Source organism: Carassius auratus, chromosome 30, assembly GCF_003368295.1.
Source record: "Carassius auratus strain Wakin chromosome 30, ASM336829v1, whole genome shotgun sequence".
In the NCBI taxonomy this organism is placed as follows: Eukaryota; Metazoa; Chordata; class Actinopteri; order Cypriniformes; family Cyprinidae; genus Carassius; species Carassius auratus.
Window position 1 is genome coordinate 2,100,898 of NC_039272.1, and position 16,401 is coordinate 2,117,298.

The 16,401-nt window shown below is 36.9% G+C and overlaps 2 protein-coding genes across 2 annotated transcripts in view; both read right to left on the bottom strand.

The window, feature by feature from the left end:
- The window catches only part of npas2 (neuronal PAS domain protein 2), a 47,680-nt gene extending 39,127 nt beyond the window's left edge, over positions 1-8,553 (bottom strand). The window contains exon 1 of the mRNA XM_026210727.1: positions 8,366-8,553. The gene's annotated coding sequence lies outside the window, so the exon portion shown is untranslated. The remainder of the gene's footprint in view (positions 1-8,365) is intronic.
- A 6,168-nt stretch (positions 8,554-14,721) lies between these two features.
- On the bottom strand, positions 14,722-16,000 carry LOC113048835 (vacuolar ATPase assembly integral membrane protein vma21-like). The gene is made up of 3 exons (XM_026210731.1): positions 15,815-16,000; positions 15,513-15,622; positions 14,722-15,335 (listed from the first exon to the last, which is right to left on the bottom strand). Exons 1-3 carry the CDS (start codon positions 15,874-15,876, stop codon positions 15,193-15,195), a joined length of 315 nt encoding a protein of 104 aa, XP_026066516.1. The 5' UTR covers positions 15,877-16,000; the 3' UTR covers positions 14,722-15,192.
- Positions 16,001-16,401: the final 401 nt, after the last annotated feature.

Here is a 16,401-nt window from a genome sequence, read left to right on the forward strand (position 1 = left end):
ATGATATGACCCCTTTAGACTCTCTGTGTGCCTCCAGACTTACACTGCATCACTCTGATGATTTCTCATAGGGCAATGCTTTATATCAAGGTTTACAAGAAACAGTGTACTCAAACAAACCCATACTTCCACACAGCTAAACACACACACACACACACACACACACAGACACACTTGTACTTAAAAAAAAAAAGAGACAAAAAAAAACCAGAGGAAAAATGATTATGTCTCTTAATCATGCACCCATAGGCACATTACATAAAATGCAGAAAAATGTAGGCTGGGGGAAAGTGGAGGGGGATGAGAAACAGACCTAGAGGGAAAAAAACTGAAAGAAAGCACTTAAAGGAGAGAGGAGGAGGGATGGGGGAGAGAGGCATTTGAGCAGAGAATGACGTCTGTACAGGCGGTTATATAATCGTGCGCTGAACATTGCGTATGTCACCATTAGAAGGTTACAGACAGCGACATGAATACCAGACATTTTCTCCATAGTCATGTGCAGCATACTTCCACTTGCTTAACGTAATCATGTAGCCACCACAATACAGCTGCCCCTGCCCCGCGAGACCTTCTACGGCCATTAAATCCCTACTCAGAGAGACTTATCTGCCCCAACACCATCTACAGCCGTTCACAAGTGCTCTGGCTGGCCTCCTCTGTCAGGTTTGTCTGAGGTCATCATTTACTCCCCTCAAACCCATCTGACATGCTTTTCACTATCAAACATAACAAGATATTTGGTTACACTTTATTTTAAAGTGTCCTTATTACAGTGTAATTATACATTTATGAACTGAGTAATATTAATTAACTACATGTACTTACTATATGATTAGGGTTAGGGTTTAGTTTAGGGTTACTCGCATGTAATATTGCTTTATTAATTGTTATTATAATATTAAGTACATTTAACGTGTAACAAGGACACCTTAAAATACAGTGTTACCAGAGATTTTATGCAGAATGTTTACATTGTTCCTTAACATTAAAAGAAAGCAAATCAAGGACGAAAAGAACCAGATTCTACCATTCAAAAGTTTGGGGTCAGTAAGATTTTTAAATAACTACTTTGGGTCAGCAATTAAATTCAAAAGTAACAGTTAATACATTTATAATGTAAAAAAAAAAGTTTATGTTTCAAATAAAAGCTGCTCTATTGAACCTTATATTAATCAGGAGAATATAACACGTGAGTTTTTCCAACAAAATGTTACTTAATCATCAAATCAGCAATACTAGAATGATTTCTGAAAAAACGGCTGCTGAAAATTCAGCTTTGCCATTACAGGAATAAATACGTTTATAAATAAGTTTATAATGTACTCAAGCAGAAAACAGCTATTTTAGTCTATTTGATTTGTTCACTATATCTCAGCTCATCTCTAAAGCCACATAACAACCTTGTGCCAGGAAAAGACCGAAATTGTCTTCGTTATTTCAGTATTACTGTAAATCTTGCATCACTGACATCAATATTTCATGTTACTAGAAATGACAAGCAAATTCTACAGCTTCAGGCCATGTCTTATCCCAACCGTTTCAGTGTACAATGCATATACAACCTCTTTAAGATTAGAAATCTGCAGAGAGCACATTTTGAACTGTTTATAGTTTGCTGAAAAACCTTAAGCTAAAAAGCCAGTGACTTTTACAAATGGCCCATGAATCGTTTTAAACCTTGAATGTCTTTCCAGAGAGTTCTCTGGCACATGCAGTTCATGGCTAAATACATTTGCTGGATGCAATGCTCACATGATAATCACGATGAATTTCCATTGAGTGCTTCACCTGTCCCCCTTTTCCCTATGACGCCGACATTGGGCAGAGCTACAAACTCCACATACACAAATATAACTTTCAAACACAGTAAAGCGACATGAAGTCATTTGTTTATAATGAGTCGCCTATTTCATGCACTAATTTCAGTGCTGAATGCTGATAAAAGTTAAACAATACACAAGTAAGATAAATCTAGATAAAAAAAACACCCGTGTATTTTTAGAGAATGCTTCCTAAATGTGAATTAATGTTATCATGACTATATATATATATATATATATATATATGTTATATATATATATATATATATATATATATATATATATATATATATTATATATATATTATATATATATATATATATATATATATATATATATATATATATATATATATATATATATATATATTAGGGATGCACGATATTGGATTTTGGCCGATATTCGATATGCCGATATTTTCAAAATAATTTTGGCCGATGCCGATACCGATATCGATATATATACAAATATATACTGATATATTTAAACTTTAATTTTACTGAAGAGAAATCCATTTATCTCTTCTGTACTGATTCTACCATAAATTTATTATTTTACAAATGTAGACAGACATTCACATCTGAAAAACAGGTCAATTATTTCACTTGGAGAATATCGGTTTGGCTCATCGGCAGAAATATTCATATCGGCCGATACCGATAATGGTCATTTTAAGCTTTTATCGGCCGATACCGATATTGTGCCGATATTATCGTGCATCCCTAATATATATATATATATAATAAAAACAAGCATGATCGAGGTCAGTGGCAGTGAATAATGCAAACATGGCTGATGGTGGTAGCAGTGACCTAATCCCAAATCCGTGACACATCCTGCTCTGGGCTGACACTTTGATATGATCACTGCAAAAAACAAAGCATACCGAAACTAATGAGTCACAACGGAGATATTCTTAGCATGATTCTGGCCTTGCAGCAGAGTACTTAATCAATGAGCTTTCTTCACATCGGAGAATTTATAATCATGACTGGGGGTGGTTGTAGGCATCCAGTACCAGCTTTTAACCTTTATATCTCATTTATTACAGCAAGAGAGGAGATAATCTCTATGGCAATAGCTAAATTCAAAGAGTTTTAGACTGAGGGTAAATTAAAAGGTTGCAAAGATTTGTTTTTCAACTAAATGCTGTTGTCATGAATGTTTTACTCAAAGAATCCTCAAAAAACGCATCACAAATATAAATCACTTTAGATTTAATTCATCATTCTTATCAACCCCTCAATCAGATTTTGCATCATTTAGCTGGTAAATAAGCCCTGAAACGGCTGTTTACAGAAGCTTCATGGCAAACTACAAGGAAAAATCCAACTAACAGATGATTGTGTGTGTGTGTGTGTGTGCAGAAATATCTGACATTAAATAAAAAGTCATGTTAGTTTTAGAATTTCACTGCCAAAAAAAGAGCATTGGTCAAGCGTAGACATAAACATGCATAGTCTTTTCCAAATATACTTGGATAAAGACACACAAGGTGAAAGTTTGTGTCCTGGTGGTAATGTTTTTTTTTTTTTTTTATATCAGGTAGCTTCATATAAAATCAGTAATCACATGGTCTACCTGCTAATTGTGGATTTTTGTTTTGTTTGCAGTCTGTTTGTGATGTTAATTCAGAATGGGCTATGGGCAAACTATATTTGAACAAACAGATAAGAACTGAGGCTTATCAGGGAGAGCAGCTTTGTTTATTACTTTACTATGTATGTTGTTTTTGTAAAATTATTGAGTTTACTTTACTGTGTTAACATCATATGGGGAAGATGATATTTGTGTCTACCTCACCACCAACCGTGTCTGTTTCTGGACAAAGTTTAGCATCTAATAAGTTTATAAGGAAGAGTGAGTTAGAGGATGTAAAAGAGCGCAAGATCAAAGAAAGACAGGAAGTGTAAGTAATGCCTCAAAGTGTATCATAATTGAAACATGAATGTAAGAATCGATTAGCCTCACTCTAATTGATTCAAGTCAAAGAAAGGAGAGAGCAAAAACTTAGAAAAAAGGAACAATGAGGAAAAAGGACATGACATTTCAGAAGGAAGAATATTAAGAGTAAAATATAGCAGTATGCAATAAAAGAAATGAAAGAGACAGATAAAAGAAGTTTCCAGTGTTTAATTGTGTTGTGGTCACCAGTAAGAAGCTTTGAGAAGACGGTAGTAAAATTTCTCAAAAAAGAACAGTGCTGCCCTCAAACTGTGTTTCACAACCTTGAGAAGAAATCATTCACACTGCATTCATTTGTCAAACTTATACAATCATCTGAGCGACCTCAGGGCAAGGAGAGACAGTGGGCATGAGGGAGGGCAAATATCATAGTTTACACCTATTGCTATAGTAACAGTAAAAAAAAAAAAAAAATTATAACAACAACAATTTTAGCAATAAAATTTTAATAACAACAACATATGATGTTCAAGACAGTGGTTTTATTTATGTCAGTACCAACAATCTGACCTTTGGTTCTTGGTATAGATCAAATACCTTGCATTAGAAAGATTTCTTGATGTCTTTGAAAAACATCAAGTCATCTAGGCATGACAAAATAACTTTAACAATGTGTTTTCAGAATACAGTTTTATAGGTTTACTGTTTAACTATAAAATCACCTCGTACAGACACAGAGAAGCTTCACAAATGCTTTTTGACTGCCACTAGGGGGCAACTTGAGATCGTTGTCATTTACATTTCCATACACTTGGCATAATGCTTTTATTCAAAGTGATAAACACTGTCTGAGATGTCTTTAAATACTTTCTGAGTTTTTAATTATATTTCATAAATTAAACCATGATGTCAGTTGCTGGCCACATGACATGCAAGTAAATACAATATAATTTTTTTTTTCTATTTGTGTATCGTTGTTCATAAGTATTATTTATTTAGATTTTTAATTTTTATGATTTAATTAATAGCTTTCAATCAACTTCAAAGCCCCCGGGAGTTCACAAACACTACTCTGGGAAACCCAGAATTAGGAATCAATCACATACAAAGTTTGCAGACAGTGAAAATGTTTCAAATATATTAAAACTTAATTTTTGCTAAGGACTTAATTTGCTGATGAAATTTATATAAATCTCACTTTATGCTTGAAATGCTGCTTTTTAATGGTGTCAGACATTAGGGTGTTTTCTCTAATGCTTTTATTCTTCACTTTCTCCCCTTCATTGTACACATTCTGTGTCCTTCTTTTTGCTGAGTTTCTTTCATTTTTATCTGTCTACTCAGTTTTTTAGCTTCATGCTCTGTTCACATGGCTGTAGATCTGACACAGAATTTGAACATTTGCCACTGCTCTGAGAGCTCTTAAAGGGCCAGCACTTTTTTTTTAACACAATCAGGTGCAGTAGCAGCTCACTGCCATTTCTGCCTGCCAAGTCACAATGACATGCTTGCCTGCATGCTAGGGCGAAGCTTGCAGGCCATGCCCCAGTAACCCAGTTTCCCCAGTGTGATAGCTCCGTAACAGCCCAGCAGTGGCCCTTTCACTGTGTCATCTGTTACCTAACACACACACTCACACCAGAGGGGGTGTACCTGTCACATGCCCTCACCACCCACAACCCCAAGTTTCTGCTGAGGTTTTTTTTTTTTTTGTGAGTCACTATATGAGATTTTCTACTAATGAGAGCCTTTATGCAGAACAATTTAACATTTAGAGCAGAACACAGCACATCTGCCCACACAGTGCAACAGATATACAGGACTGAAGAAAGAGAATAACTGACTGAGCCATTAATGCAACATGAAACAGATAAAGAGAGCTATATAAAACACTAAATCCTTCAAAAATACATCTGCGCTATTCTGATGAAGTAATGTTGATAATCAATGGCTGGCAACCTCAGGAAGAGCCAATCAAGAGTCAATCAAGAGCCAGGAAAGTACTACCAACTAGAGGTTTTGAAAAAATAATATGTCCTCATTCCCTGTTCTCTACATGACACTGCTTACAAAGTCCACTAAGTAAGTAAAGAAAAAAACTGATGAGCAAATTTGGATACTGGGTGCGTTGGAAATACTGTGAACGAAATGCAGAATTAATTTGGCATAATGCACATAGCGCATGAGTATTTTGTAGCAGCTAGCCTAGTCGTATACATCAACTGTGTAATAGTTTACGAGGTGCATTATGGGATTGAATGTCCACTGTGGTTTCGGACACACTACAAATGGTTGTCCCCTAAAGCAGAGAACTATATAAGGAAATTGGGGCCATTTCAGACACAGGTAGCGTTTTGCCAAATGTCCATTTGCGTGGTTTGGACAGCATGTGATTGACTACAAACACCTATTCTTTTCTTGACCAACACTAAATTCACTAGCAAACGTCTTAACACATGAATCTGATTTAATATCCGTCACAGCACAGTTATAAAACAGCATTCTGCTTCATTACATTAAGTGACCACTGGGTGATAATCAGCACATTACTAACATGGCTAATTAACTGGCAACTTAATTAACCATGACACAGGCTGATTCACAATCTCTCCCTTTCAGTCTCCCACCCATTCACAGTCACTTTCAGACAGATCAAATACACATGAAACACACAAATAAATGCACATTATTATCATGATTCACTTTGCTTTCTTTAAACATATTTAAATAAGAAATCAAAATTTGCATGTGATAAAAAGACACTCTGAAAAAGCCTGCTAAAACAATGTAGAGTTTAAATGAAACAGCATCTCATGCTCTTTGTAGGCTTGACAGTTTACAGAAGGAATACAATTATGCAAGAGGACCATCGTTGAGGGAAAGAATAAAAGGTGAATGTTCAGAGTTTCTAAACCAGCTGCACAGTTTTTAATCTAATTTGATATCTGATGGTTCTGATAATCTTCTTCAAGAAAGATCTGAATTTGTTATAAGCGTTGCCTAAAGCATATACTACATGTTTGTTTTATCCTGTCAACTGTTTCCAAATTCTCTGCTCAAAAAGATCTTGGATTATTAGGCTAGATGAGTACATACTTTGACCACATTTCCCCTTCCAATTTTTCATTCAGATCTGTTCATTTATATATCACTTTTCTCAGCCAAAGCACTTTACAGAGAATTCACCAGTGTGCAGCATCAAAGTGGATCATGCAACAGCCATAAGGTGCCAACAGCAGCATCTGTCTGGCCAACAGGTTTACATCCCTCTTGGAATCTGTATGACCACATTGAATCAGGACTTCATTTAAACATTAATTCTTTTTACAGAAATGTCACAATTTCTTTATAGGGGACTATGACCCACAAAAAGCACAGGGTGTGCACCATCTGCTGACCTCACTAATACTTTCAGCAGCAGCCTTCAGTATGTTTCCCCATCCCATTACTGACAAGGCTCAACTCCCATTTAGCTTCAACAGGAATGGGGGCCAAAACAGCCTAAAACATATTTTTGAGCATTACATTGCTTTTCGTACAGCTGAGGAGAACACTGTTACTGATTTGAAAATAATTATATTTTTCAATGCAACAAAGCAGTTCAGGTGTGAATCCTTCACACCAGTGCATTATCAAATATAAATCAATTTGTTCATTGATTAATTTGATGTCATTTGAGTTTCATTCAGGCAACCAGAATAAAAAAGGACTGACAACTGCCCTCGTGCTGTGCCAGGCATACACAAACTACACAAACAATAAAGCCTTTATATCACAATCAAACAAGTCACCAATATACAATAATGTTTAATTTGCGTCCCTTTGTTAACTTTGTCCAGAACTAGTAACATCAACAACTGAACTAGGCTACACATAAAATGAGACAATAAGCGAGATCGAAGTCATTTTTGAGCGAAAACTATAAGCGAGTGTCGAGTGGAAAAAAAAAAATCTGAACGAACACATCGTCAGCAGTGAACTTTTTATTCCCCTGAACGAAATCCAGGGCATGACGTCACTGCCACCGGCTCATGATTCTCAAGTCATGTGTTACATAACTTGCAATCTTTTCATATGTGCTTTTATTCTGAGGGTTATTACGTCCAAACTTTCAAAAGGCATATCGGCATCGTTTAAAGCATTATCTATGACTTCAGTCCATGTTAAAGAAAACAGAGTAGGGTTAGATTTTACTCTACTTTACCTATTGACCTCTATTTAAAACATACAGAGACGTCAGCTCGGCCAATGAATGAATATGTATATGCAGACTCACACAATCCGTACAACCATCTGACATATATCACATTCCATAGATATCACATTCCTGGAATATGTCACTTAACAAGTAGTACACGAACAAAGTACACAGACTGTACTTAACAATTAAGAAACAAATTACTTAATCACAGAGAGAACCCCATAAATGTATTTCAAGAAAAACAAATTTACTTCTCGCTACTAATAAAAACAAGACAAACACTACTCGTTCTATCTGTTGCAACTTTAACTGCACGAACATAACGTCTACAGCACCATGTAACCCCGTTATGGGCGCCTTTAACACAATGACACACTTCTTGTGTGCTCTAATTTCACAAACTAAACCAAGCAACAACCGGCAGTAACGTACTCACCTAATCAGAGGCAGCAATGAGAACCCGACCTCAACAGAAAAGTTGCTAGGAATCTCAAGCAACGAGACACACCGAGATCGTTTTTTGCCTTCCTTGCCTTACACATGCAATAGGGTTACATAACCGGCACCGTTTCTGTGGGCAATGAGTGACTTCCAGAGCGCTTTTTTCATTCACTGATGTTCATTTTCCAACGCACACACCTCACGCTTTACGTCAGCAGCCGTCGTCACACCTTAAAAGGAGCGAAGGGGCGTGGCCGGACCGGATTCGCCAGAGTCGACGGTGGGGAACGCTGCGGGTGTGCGCTCGCTCTCTCTCTCTCCCTCTCCGTTTTCATTCTCAACCCATTTGAACTCCGGCCAGAGAATGTCATCGGCGGAGAATTAAGGAGGCCGTGTCTCAGTGAGGCAAGCTCTTCGTGTGGAAATAAAAGGGGGAGCCTGGGTTACAGATTTAGTAGGTTGTTACAAATACCAGTCAACGATGTTTTAAAAAAAAATGTCATAGTTATGCTCGAGTTTGCCCAAATGACGTGGGAGTCCGACAGGCAGTTATGTTATGAAAGGACTATTGTTTCATTAAGGTGTATTTCGCAGCTTATTAGTTTGGGGCTGTAAACGATGCCTTGAAATATTGCGTCATCACTAACCTCCATCTGGACCAACAAGTTTAAGTGAGCACGAGTGCCAGCGATGGGGTTGCATATTTTTGTAGGCTATAACTTACCAATATATGCGTCAAAGTTGTTTTCAAACGTTTCTGCAACCATAAAAGTTAGTTAAAATACACGTTGGTCCGAGCGATTGTTTACAACGGTCTCCAAATAGATTCCGACGAACACTAACGTGAGGTGAGTTTGTCTGAGGTGGTAACCATGGAAACAGTACGCCACTAACGCCCTTTCCAAATACGTCAACAAATTTTAAAAACTCATCATTCAGCATTTCATTCGCCTATCACAAAATATGCATCCCCTCGTAGAACTTACTTTGAAAAACCTGACAGGCAGAAAATCACTGCATAATTCGTACTCTGACCCCCATTAATTTTACCCTAAGAAAAAAAATAACCGTTAAAATTCTTTGCGCGCGTAAAGACGAAGAAATGTAATTCTAAGAAGCGGAAATATTTTCTTTCAAACTACACAGATCAGCGGGCGGGAGGGGGTTTAATTGGATCGTGCTGCTGTGGACTGTAACTAGGTCATGTCAGACAGTGATTGCCATCTGCCGACGGTTCGCTCAGCGGTGCTTGGTCAATGAAACAGTCGAGGACAGCCAGCTGTAGTCCAGAGGCAGAAATCACACAGCTGATCCATACTGAGTCACTGTTGTTGTGTGACCTGTAAACGTAAGCTAATACTTATCGGTTGGACATACACAAGCAGTCAAATAGGACCAGAGGTGTAGAATACAATTATATAGTAACTTGCAGATGTGGTTGCCAGAACTTGCTAATAATATGTAATTAAAGCCCTTTTTTGTATCATTAAAGCCCTCGTTTAAAGTTCATTTACAGTAAACCACTAATGTAAAATGTATAGACAGTAAAAAAAATGGTGGATAAATAACACACAATGACTTTTCATTAACCTCATCCTTGACCTCTTTATCAACTTAAGACAGCAGAGTGTTAATTTACATCAAAAGAACCAACAGGGTAACACACAAGACACTGAAAGAATGCAGTAAACATTAACAGAACAAAATAAAACAATACATCAGTGTTCAAAACAATTAAATATAATCCAAATACATGTGATGGTTTGTAAATAAATCAATAATCTCACATGGATTGTCTCATTTAAGGATAATTCACCCCAAAATGAAAACTCATCATCCTCAGGTTTTTTTAAACCTGTTTCTTTTTTTCATTTCTGTGCAAAAATAAATGTAGATATTTCAAGATATAGTTTTAGCTCCCAATTAATCTTTTTTTTTTTCAATCGTTTTTGGATGAACTGTTCATTCAATATATGATTGTTTCTCTGTAAATTATAAGGTAATTCATATTGTTTAAGATAAAACATTTTCAGCTATTTATATTAATTTTAGATGCATTACAGAATATTACACATAGTATATACACATGTATATAAATAGTGCTTATTATGTCATCATGCAGAATGCTGTATAAGTATAAAAAAAAAAAATGAAAGTGAACATGACTACTCAAAACTCATGCTCTGAATTTAACCCATCAAAGGGCACACACACACCATGATCACACACCTGGGGACAGCCATTTATGCTGTGGTGCCTGGGGAGCAGTTGGGGGTTCGGTGCCTTGCTCAAGGGCACCTAAGTCGTGGTATTGCCGGCGCAAGACACAAACCCACAAATGTAGGGTTAGGAGTCAAACTCTCTAACCACTAGGCCAAGACCTCCCCATGTACATGGTATATATAACATACATACAGTATGCATAGAATAGCATAACTTTATCTGTAACATCAAGGAAACTGAGACATTTGGGACGTGAAAGAGAGTGAAGAAAAGAGCAGGTGTTTGGTGTTTAAGTACAGATCAGAGCACACATTGCTGTCCCAGTGCCCTGGCAGAATTCCCAATGAGTCAGTGTGCTGGCTCACTCAAATGTACCAGCCTGAGCTCAATGAATAACTGGTCCAAGATCAGCATGACAAATTCAAGTCTGTACCCGGCAACTCAAGATGGCTAGTTCTAGACCAGTAGTCTAAATCATTAGCAAAATCATTACTGATCAGAAATTACTCATAGATTTACCTCTGAATGCTGAGCACATACACATTTCTCTCGTGCAGGCAGTTTGGATAAATGTTTACAAGCCTCAAATTAGCTTCTGTGGATTACTCTGCGAGAATTTAGAATTATTCTTTGTTTCCGTTTCTCTTTTTTCTCTCTCTTTTAGACTGAACTTATCTAAACAATTCCAAGACAATATGAGAGAGAACCCAGTCTCCATGGCAATGGTCGCTAGTCGGTGAATCACCCTTAGTTACTTTTGCACAATCAAAATACAGGATGAGAGCCCAAATTGTGTCCATAGAGACTTAGCGGATGTGTTCCACTTGGGCAATAGGATTCTGGTTCTGCAGGTTGAGACGGGACCCATACCTAGACAAAAATATTCGTCGATGTCTGACCCAGTTTCTGGCCATTGGTTTTGCTTCAGATCCCATTACAGCACTACAGTAGATTTGTTCCAGGAGACACTTAGCCGACTACAGCTACAAGTATGTCTCATACTTGAATGAATAACTATTGAATGAATAACTATTATTATTTAATACATTTAAAATTTTAATTTATATAAATTATTAATTTTAGATGAGATATTTATGTTCAGTTTGCAGTGTGTCAGAGTATTAGTTGTAAGTCTGAACTGCATGGTCAAGACTTTTTTTTGACCTCAGTTAGGTCATGTATTGTCTAACTGTAGAAAGCCACATTCACATGCACACAGGAAATGGGGAGGATTATACAACATCCTCTCACCTCTCTGCATGTGTGTTTACACGACGGGAGTGAGTCATAGGGAGTAATAGGGGAAGATTCGTACGCACACACACAAACACATACCCACCCATAAACTCAAGCACGTATGCACCCTCACAGATACGTACACAAAGACCTGGATTAAGAATGATATGATGACGCAAAAATGGCTGGAATATCTCCGTCATCTCTGTGTCTGGGGAAGCAGGAGTGAGGAGACACAATGAGTGGAACAGAAATAGACAGACTGCTAGTGGTTTTATCATGTACTGTGTAGATTCCAGGTCAGGACTGCTGTCTGAGGAACAGTTGGATAACAGCTATCCTTGCCCTATTTATCTGTAATACCCTCCCACCGTCACTATGGAGCTGCAGTTACTTCTAATAAGACCTGTATTTTTCAGTCATCCCTCTTTCATTCCAACTTCCCCTCAGTTCTTTTCTCTTCTGTATATGCCAAAGTATTGCAACACTAACATTAACCTGTGACCTCTCCATCTCCTATCTCTGTTATCAAGACATGATTAGAACATGTAGGTTCCATTAGGCCACCTGTCTGAAAACTGATCCTGAAGATGGGGCCAGTGGCAGTTTATCAGCTCTTAGATATCAGAAGCTTATTCACACACTTTCATCCAGACTTACAACACAGTGGTGATATCAGTAGGAACTGAACTGGCAGCCATTCAATTACCTTTGATGAGCTATAACTAAACCACCCTACTTTCACCAAACTCAAAAAAAGTGTTAATTCATAAAGTTAATTAGTAAATGTTTTCATTCAATTGTGAGAATTCAACTGATCAAATGAAATACATTTGCTGAAACATCCCTCTTCTGATCTGAGTACATTCAGGTAAATCAAACATCATGGTCAAATATTACACACAGATGGCCATGAACAAAAAATACTAACGTTCACTTTTTAAAAAGTTATTTTCAAACATTAAATATTCTAAATATATATTTATTTTATAATAATGCTTTAATGTACAGTATCAACACTAGTGGATTGTTATCTTTGTTGCAAAGCGAGGTTTTGTTTGTTAGGAAATATATTATCAGAATGATTTGAAAGAACAGTTCATAATAATATGAAAATTACTCACCCATAGTTCATCCAAGATTAGTTTTCATCTTCATCAGAACAGATGTGAAATTCAGCATTTAACCACTTGCTCGCCAAAGCATCCTCTGCAGTGAATGGGTGCCGTCAAACTGAGAGCTCAAACAGCTGATAAAAACATCACAATAATCCACAAGTAATGCACAACAATCCAGTCCATCGATTAGCATCTTGCGAAGTGAAAAGTTGCATATTTGTAAACAAATCCATCATTTAGACATTTTTTTGACTTCAAACCATTGTTTCTGGCTAAAATCCAAGTCCTCTCTTCATAATATTACTCATTCTGATGGCACCCATTTGCTGCAGAGCATTCAATTTAAGTGATATAATACTAAATTACTCCAAATCTATTCCGATAGCCTGAAGGCGAGAACATTTTCAGCAGATTTTCATTTTCTAGTGAACTATTACTTAATAAAATAACATCTATTAAATATGAGTCCTTTATATTTTATTATGTGACAGGCCTAATGTTTTAGAAAAGCAATCAGTTATTTATTATAATAGTCACAGTTAAATTGGTTTCAGGTTATGTGTTAATTTAACCTTGACTATAGCATGGCGTCTCATATTTTATTGCTTAAACATGAATTCCTATTGTTGTATTATCTAAAGTTCAGTATGATAGTTCTGCTGACAGCAATGTAGAGTCCTGTAGTGTGGAGTTACTCGACTGCGCTGCACAGAGCACAGCTCAGATATAGTAGTAAACAGTGGACAGAGAAAAGGACAGAGCTGGATGGAAACCTGGAAATTCTAATGCTCCTTTTCACTCTTCCTCTTCCATCCAGACATGCTCTCAATATTTCCGCAGGGATGTTTCCCTGCCCAGCTTCATACCTCAAGCCATTTGACTCACTTTTCCCTTTCGTCTGTTTCTCACTCATCATGATTTTGGCTCAGTCTTATTTAGCAGTCGGTATGTAAAAGCCCTCATTCCTTCCATTACCAGATGAAGAACAGCACAGTAAGAATCTGTCCAGACCAGAACCTATTCATGAACTCATCAAAACCCAAATGCATTTTTCGGGGTGTTTTGATGCAACTTGATACAGACTGTCTTAGGGGTTCAAAGACACTTTTTCTTTATATTATATAATCTAAAAATATATAGTCTGATTTATTCAGAAAATTTACTGATGTGAGCTTATTTTTCTTAACTGTGCATTGCTTCAGGTACAGAATGCTAGAAGGAATGAGTTTAAAATGCCTATTCATGTGGTTGAGCTCAAGGCTAATCTCAAACAGTATTCTAGACTTGTTCTTGTCATAATCTTAACCATGGGTTTATGCAGGAGGTTATTTCTGATTTACAATTTTAATTTAAAGCTACATATACACATCCCTTCTTTGGCAAACTCTGCATGCAATCATCTTCTTGTGTCGCCTTGGGGTCATGTTCTCTAGTCTAAACTAGGCTTAGAAATGCAGAAACCTCTCAATAATCATGATTTCACCGCCCTCCGTCACTGTCCCTAGCTTAGTCTCAGGCTGATTCACTTGTCAAACCTAATTACATTGAGTTTCCACTTGTTAAAAAAAGTGCAGAGCTTGAAAGCTGTAGCAACCACTTCTGATTTTCAAGCCAGAACATCTATTCAGTCATGCTAAATTAATATATTGAGGTTAAGTGTGAGAGCTTTTGATTCAAAGAGACCGTGTTAAAATAGTTCAATAAATGTCACGTGATCAAAAATTTCTGTGAATCATAAAGATATATTATAGGCATAGATCAATCTAAATCAATATTCTGATGATTAAGTCATTTTATTTATATGGTCCTAAAAAGGGGCACAAACAATGGGGAGATGGAGTGTTGATTTATTTGCTACATTGATCTAAAACACATAATGTCAACATAAAACTCTGACCCTACTGAAAAGGGTCCAAATATGACACTGCAAGAACAATGAACTTTCATGGGAACAGTGTGTCTTCTCTGCCATCCTGAATTAACCTTGCACAAAAACACAGATTAACATCTAACACCTTCTGACACAACCTCTATAGCAAGACCAAAGATGACCTCCTCCATTCTGTGAGAACTCAGGCATCTTCTCTCTGATAGGCTGAGACATTCAGAGAAAATTAAACACACACACAGAGAGAGAGAGAGAGAGAGAGATGGAGTCACTCCATTATGATTCTCTAGTTCAGGAATGAATCAGACAGAGTGTGTTGTGTGTTTCCATCTCTCCCTTTAGTTTTAATCATCTTGCTTAATCCTGTTTTCCCTCTCTGCATTGGCGTGATCCTTCATTCCATGCAACGTAAACGAAGAGAGCCAGAACCACATGGACGGCAAGCACAGCAACGATGGCTGCATAGAAGTAGCTGTCATTGCTAGAGTATCCCAAAAAGGCTGTGAAGAAAACGTTAGAGTTAAGCAGAATCCATGAATTACCGAAGCAAATCAGCTCCTAAGTATTTAATATACACTGACATGTAGTGTTACACATGGATATTAAATAATATTACTGTTATCATTATTTTAAAGCATGATTAAAAGACTGGTTTATCAGCCGAAGGAAGCAAATACCTTCAAAGAGAAAAGACTTTGATGCAAAATACAGTCCGATTGGTAAAGTTATCATCAGAAGAGTGAAGAACAACAGCGTCTTGAGCACAGAGACAAGTGAACCGTCATTCCTGAATGAAAGCAAAGAAAAGAGATTAGACAAATGAAACTACTCGAAATATGAGCTTTAAAATCATTTGAAATTCAACAATGATATTCATTAATGGACTATTTCAATTTAAAATTGCTCTAAGTCATTGTAATTTTACTGTAAGGTCACGTGCAGTCTGAGCATAAAAGGCGCATCATATAAAATATCTTACCCTCTGAAATCAGGCGCGGTTGCAGGCATGGGGTCCACAGCAGTCTTATCGTAATTATGCATTCTGTATTTGTAATTATGGACAAAAAAGAAGAAAGACACGGGACCTCAATAGCTCATAATTCCGTTCTGCGACATCTTGAGTGATTTGCGCTTCCGGGTTTTTGTCACATGATGCGGATGAACGTGACAGCGGTTGTGCGCGCGGTTGCGCGCATGTCCGCTAGGGGGCACTGCGACGCTGTGACGAGCTTCTACCAGTAAATAAATTTGTTGGATAAAATAATCTTCTGGAAATGTCTTTTTAATAGTACTACAATGTCTGCAAGATTTGTTGTAAAAATTGCAACATTAAAAATTTTCTTGTTAATTAAGGCGACACACTGCAGGTGAATAGGGTCTAAAAAACTAAAAAAACTAAACAAAAAACAAAAATATTAGTTATTGCCTTACCCAGCTGATTGATTACACTGATGTAATGTTCTGAAATCTGAAATGTTAGGTTTAGATATGCCAATGAGTCATTCTTTAATTAAATGTGCTTTAATTTGCATGCATTTCTTGTACAAAAATCTAAACATGGATGAT

Coding starts and splice junctions, on each gene's coding strand:
- LOC113048835 (XM_026210731.1), bottom strand. CDS start 15,876: ATGCATAATTACGATAAGACTGCTGTGGACCCCATGCCTGCAACCGCG. Junction 15,623..15,814: donor ACCGCGCCTGATTTCAGAGG/GTAAGATATTTT, acceptor GCTTTCATTCAG/GAATGACGGTTCACTTGTCT. Junction 15,336..15,512: donor AAAGTCTTTTCTCTTTGAAG/GTATTTGCTTCC, acceptor TTTTCTTCACAG/CCTTTTTGGGATACTCTAGC.